Source organism: Limulus polyphemus, unplaced genomic scaffold, assembly GCF_000517525.1.
Source record: "Limulus polyphemus unplaced genomic scaffold, Limulus_polyphemus-2.1.2 Scaffold5856, whole genome shotgun sequence".
Lineage (NCBI taxonomy): Eukaryota > Metazoa > Arthropoda > Merostomata > Xiphosura > Limulidae > Limulus > Limulus polyphemus.
In genome coordinates this window covers 1,460-7,421 of record NW_013671466.1, presented here as the reverse complement: position 1 = coordinate 7,421, position 5,962 = coordinate 1,460, and the positions used below count along the sequence as shown (strand labels likewise).

Genomic DNA, 5,962 nt, shown 5'->3' with positions numbered 1-5,962 from the left:
GGAGTTTTATATCTGGCTACATACAGAAGTGTGTTTTGGGAGTTTTATATGTGGTTACATACAGAAGTGTGTTTTGGGAGTTTTATATGTGGTTACATACAGAAGTGTGTTTTGGGAGTTTTATATGTGGTTACATACAGAAGTGTGTTTGGGAGTTTTATATCTGGTTACATACAGGAGTATGTTTGGGAGTTTTATATGTGGTTACATACAGAAGTATGTTTTGGGAGTTTTATATCTGGCTACATACAGAAGTGTGTTTTGGGAGTTTTATATGTGGTTACATACAGAAGTGTGTTTTGGGAGTTTTATATGTGGTTACATACAGAAGTGTGTTTGAGAGTTTTATATGTGGTTACATACACATATAAAACTCCCAAAACACACTTCTGGTTACATACAGAAGTGTGTTTTGGGAGTTTTATATGTGGTTACATACAAAAGTAAAGTAGGGTGCATGAATGGTACTAATTTGAAAAGGTGAATTTCAGTTGTTCACTGTCCATAGTTTTTGAGTTGAGGTGTACAGTTTTATTTGTATAATATTCAAAGTGATAACTTAATCGTTACTTCATGTGAGAAGGTAGAGGTGTATACCAATCCTCTAGCTTGTTCTGTCCTCTAGGGTCGTCATAGAACTGACCGTATCTTTTATTTTGTACTCTTTATTTAAAAACATAAACCTATAGTTGTACAACCAAAGCATTGATTATCAAGTGCAACAATGATAATTTTAAATTATATTTTGAATAATTTCACTATATTATACCAATAAGTTGTTATTGTATATTTATAATTTCAGATAGCTAAAGATGCAAAAGAATGTGTCCAAGAATGTGTTTCAGAGTTTGTGAGTTTCATAACCAGCGAGTATCCTTTCTGCTGTATATATTTTGTTCGTCTATATGCATTCACTACAGTATTGGTTGAGATATTACTTGAATGATAATTTCCCTGCACTTGTCTCTGAAAGTTAAAAATAAAAAGTTTTTGTCGAGTTTGGATATATATACTAGTTTCAAGCTGCTGTCTTATAGGCTTAGCTCACATATCCATATTCCAGTATTTTTATGCTTCAATTCTAATTTCTGTGCCTTATTAGTTAATTTTTTACTAACTTTTTTGCTTGTAACATTTTTCTTATAGTTTTTAAGCAAATGCAGGTATTTTTACAGAAAAGTACTAATCCAGATTATAGTATATATGTGTGTGAAGTATGTCCCGTGGTCAGTCAGGCATAAACTAAAGCATGTTAATTACTCACTCACACTTAAAATACATGAGCTCAGGATTCAATTGTTATTTCAGTAGGAGTATTTTTTGTCTCAGTCAAAAAGTATGGCTAAGTTAATGTTATAAAGGCCATGGCTTCTGTTGTATAATGACAGGTTCAGTCTTTGTGTTTGTTGTCTGTGTATTTTATTACTTTCAACGTCACTTGTTGAATTATTTCTTGAACTACATTTAACTTGTGAATGTTCTCACGGTACTCTATCAGTATAAAGGCCATGGCTTTTGTTGTATAATGACAGGTTCAGTCTCTGTGTTTGTTGTCTGTGTATTTTATTACTTTCAACATCACTTGTTGAATTATTTCTTGAACTACATTTAACTTGTGAATGTTCTCACGGTACTCTATCAGTCAAAATTTAATGTGTGATGAAAATTTAGCATTTTAATTTGTTGTAATTTAATAGTTTTTAAAATCTTACTTAATATATTTTAACCATAAACTGAAATGTTAAATTATTGTTGCTTAAAAAAAAAGGTTACAAATCTGGTTTATAGTACTAGTTACATAAGTTGGTACTGGTATAAGAACAGTTTTTAACCTTTTTCTTCATTCTTTAGTTTTCTGTTTGGAGACCGGTGATGGTTTGGGTTATTTTTATGCATATATGTATAAGTTAGTGCTGGTCCTTATGTTTTGGCCAGATCATGCCTTTGATGGTCCTGGCTTTCTAACATGTTCCTATCCTATCCCCAGCTTTCTAATAGTAGATGTAGCTTGTTTTAATTTGGACTGATTGAAGAACATCAAACTGTGTTCCAGTTTTTAATAAGCATAACTTGTTAAAGTGGATGTGTAAGAAATATTTCCCTTTCCTTGACTGACTTTTGCAGAGCAAGTGAAAGATGTCACCAGGAAAAGAGAAAAACAATAAATGGAGAAGACATCCTCTTTGCTATGTCCACTCTAGGGTTTGACAACTATGTTGAACCTCTGAAACTGTATCTGCAGAAGTACAGAGAAGTGTGTGTTACTCATTCTTAGAAGGAAGTCGTCAGTTGACCTATAGCTTCGATTATTTAGATGAATTTTTGTATATTTTTTTGTATTTTCATAGTAAAAATTAATCCGAGGTAAATTAAGGCATGAGGATTTTCTGCAGATTTGTCTGTTTTCACTTTGTATAAATCTGCTTATCTTAGAGGATTATAAAAGTGTAGATTAAAAACTATAATTTCAAAACTGTAAAAAAATATCCCCTAAAAATACCAAGTTCTGCTTAATGTAAAAATAACAAAGAACACAATTTAGACCCAGATTTACAGCAGTATCTAATTTGTTTATTTTATCATCTCTAATGTTTAACCTAACCAGTCAACCTAACCTAACAATAGCTGTTGTTGAATCAAAACAAAACACATTTCAGTGGGATTGACTAGATATAAAGGTGAAGGTTATAAAAGTTAAAGTAGGTACAGTTCTTTCTGAGTATATCCAAAAATTACCCCCTTCCACCTGGCACTGCTCCTGGGTCCCTATGGGGGTTTCCAAGGTAGCCCCTGGACACATTGTTAGAGGGTAAGAGTAGCATGTCTGTAATGTTTGGTCTCTTATTGAAAGATTTCTCTGTGTTAATAACAAAATTATAAGGTTAACATAAACACAAGTCACAGCAAGTAAATTATTATCACTTTGTTTTATGTTGTTGCACAAGTTGTTGTAGATAAAAAAACAAATGACCACTTTATGTTGTTGCACAAACTATACATGATAAAAACAAATTATCACTTTGTTCAGTGTTGTTGCACAAGTTGTAGTAGATAAAAACATGATCACTTTATGTTGTTGCACAAGTTGTAGTAGATAAAAAACAAATGATCACTTTATGTTGTTGCACAAGTTGTAGTAGATAAAAACAAATGATCACTTTATGTTGTTGCACAAGTTGTAGTAGATAAAAAACAAATGATCACTTTATGTTGTTGCACAAGTTGTAGTTGATAATCATGTATATTAAGTAAAATGGTTTTTGTAAATTCTTACTTTGCTGTGAAAGATTTCTATAAAATAATATAATTTTCGTGTATGTTCCTATTTTTTTTGGTGTGAAGCTCCTTTAATTATATCGTACGTATAAATATACATACTTTCTACATTTTCTTAACAAAAGCACACTTAATGGCTTTCTCTTGAAAAAAAAAAAAGAAACTTTCCAGTATATTACAATGCATTAAAGTCTGATAAATTATAGTTTAACTTTAAAAATCTGAACTGTATAAATAACCGAGATCTGAGAAACAAAGATGCAAGAAAACCAACTGAGTTTTCATTTACTGAACTGATTCACGTTTGATTTATTCAGTCTATTAACCTTTAGCATTTATTATTGTTCTTGAGACAAGCATTTCCCCTGTATATAAATTATTCCTTCAGGTTACAAACGTGGCTCACATTTTTAATGTTTTCTTTGATCCGAGACTGACTAGTTAGAGTAACACTACTAAGTCTTGTCTGACTAGACAGAGTAACACTATTAAATCTTGTCTGACTAGTTAGAGTAACACTACTAAATCTTGTCTGACTAGTTAGATTAACACTACCAAGTCTTGTCTGACTAGATAGAGTAACACTATTAAATCTTGTCTGACTAGTTAGAGTAACACTACTAAATCTTGTCTGACTAGTTAGAGTAACACTAACAAGTCTTGTCTGACTAGACAGAGTAACACTATTAAATCTTGTCTGACTAGTTAGAGTAACGCTAACAAGTCTTGTCTGACTAGACAGAGTAACACTATTAAATCTTGTCTGACTAGTTAGAGTAACACTACTAAGTCTTGTCTGACTAGATAGAGTAACACTATTAAATCTTGTCTGACTAGTTAGAGTAATACTACTAAGTATTACATTGACATTGGAATGTATAAATCACACAGTATCTAGTTTACAAGAGATCTCGGAAACTTCTGGAATATACTAAATTACTCTTATTTCAACTTAACCCTTTTTCTGAGGCTGGGACGTATACGTACACTGGGAAATATATACGTCCCAGTCATATTGAATGGGATAAATACTTCAAACTGTTCATTTTGATTTTCACTGATGATAAACATTTTTTTGAAAGGCTATGAAGGGAGAAAAAAACATGGGTGTTGGACAAGGGACAGACTCTTCGCTAGATGGACTCGGTGAAGAAAACTTCTGTAAGTTTTATTCTGAAAGTATTGTTAAACAACATTTTCTGGAAAGTAACATTTTATATAAAGATGTAAAATGTATTATCTTGTTAGACTCTAAAAATGTATATACTAGTTGCTTTAAACTTAACTCTTTTTTGAAATTTTGGTGGATACTCATCGTATAAGAAAAATGGAAGTTTTATAATTTAATGACGTTTGTAGAAACAGATTCACTCACGAACATTTTATAAAAAAAAAACTTATTTTTGTATCGATAGTGATAGTTTTCAGATCAAGCTGGTTTTATTAAATTTGACAATTTTAAAAATAGAGAATTTTAAATTTATTTAGATATGAAAATTTTCATCAATTTTTATTTGATTAGAAATATTCAAACACCAAAAAAAACTTGCATATAATTTTAGGAGGAGCAGTAAAACTGAAATTTTTTTGCTTCAAAATCCTCAGGTTTCAGTAACCAGACTTAAGAATCCTCACGGTAAAACTGAATTATTTTAATTCAAAATCAGCCCCAGAGTTACAATCGACAGACTTGAAAAACCTGTTTTCAGCCTCAGTAATGATGTTTATTTTGAAACAAAAGAAGTATGGATCCTGCTATGAAAAGTAATGAAACAAGAATTAAAACCACAATAATAAATTTATAAAATTTATTATTGTGGTTTTAATTCCTGTTTCATTATTTTTCATAGCAGGATTTATACTTTATTTTAAAATTCATAATTTTGTGATGCTCTTGTTTGTTTACTTTTATGTTATACCTGTATAGGGTATATAAAATATATATATTTTACATTTAATTCTTGTTTCATTATTTTTCATAGCAGGATCCATACTTTATTTTAAAATTCATAATTTTGTGATGCTCTTGTTTGTTTACTTTTATGTTATACCTGTATAGGGTATATATATGTATTTTAGCTTTAGTAAACTGGAGAAATCGTGTAGCAATAATTACTCATATACCAGTCAAGTAAACTGGAGAAATCTTGTAGTGATAGTTACCCATAGACCAGTCAAGTAAACTGGAGAAATCGTGTAGCAATAATTACTCATATACCAGTCAAGTAAACTGGAGAAATCTTGTAGCAATAGTTACCCATAGACAAGTCAAATAAACTGGAGAAATCGTGTAGCAATAATTACTCATATACCAGTCAAGTAAACTGGAGAAATCTTGTAGCGATAGTTACCCATAGACCAGTCAAATAAACTGGAGAAATCTTGTAGCAATAGTTACCCATAGACAAGTCAAATAAACTGGAGAAATCTTGTAGCAATAGTTACCCATAGACTAGTGAAGTAAACTGGAGAAATCTTGTAGCGATAGTTACCCATAGACCAGTCAAGTAAACTGGAGAAATCTTGTAGCGATAGTTACCCATAGACCAGTCAAGTAAACTGGAGAAATCTTGTAGCGATAGTTACCCGTAGACTAGTGAAGTAAATTGGAGAAATCTTGTAGCGATAGTTACTCATATTCCAGTCAAGTAAACTGGAGAAATCTTGTAGCGATAGTTACCCTAAG

General features: G+C 31.1%; 1 protein-coding gene across 1 annotated transcript in view; it reads left to right on the top strand.

Moving 5' to 3' along the window:
• Positions 1 to 796: 796 nt before the first annotated feature.
• LOC106473065 (nuclear transcription factor Y subunit beta-like) overlaps positions 797 to 5,962 on the top strand; it is a gene marked incomplete at its 3' end in the record, with an annotated part of 6,253 nt that continues 1,087 nt past the window's right edge. The window contains exons 1-3 of the mRNA XM_013933744.2: positions 797 to 870; positions 2,125 to 2,254; positions 4,359 to 4,437. Of these exons, the coding sequence (XP_013789198.2) occupies positions 2,189 to 2,254; positions 4,359 to 4,437 (145 nt within the window). The remainder of the gene's footprint in view (positions 871 to 2,124; positions 2,255 to 4,358; positions 4,438 to 5,962) is intronic.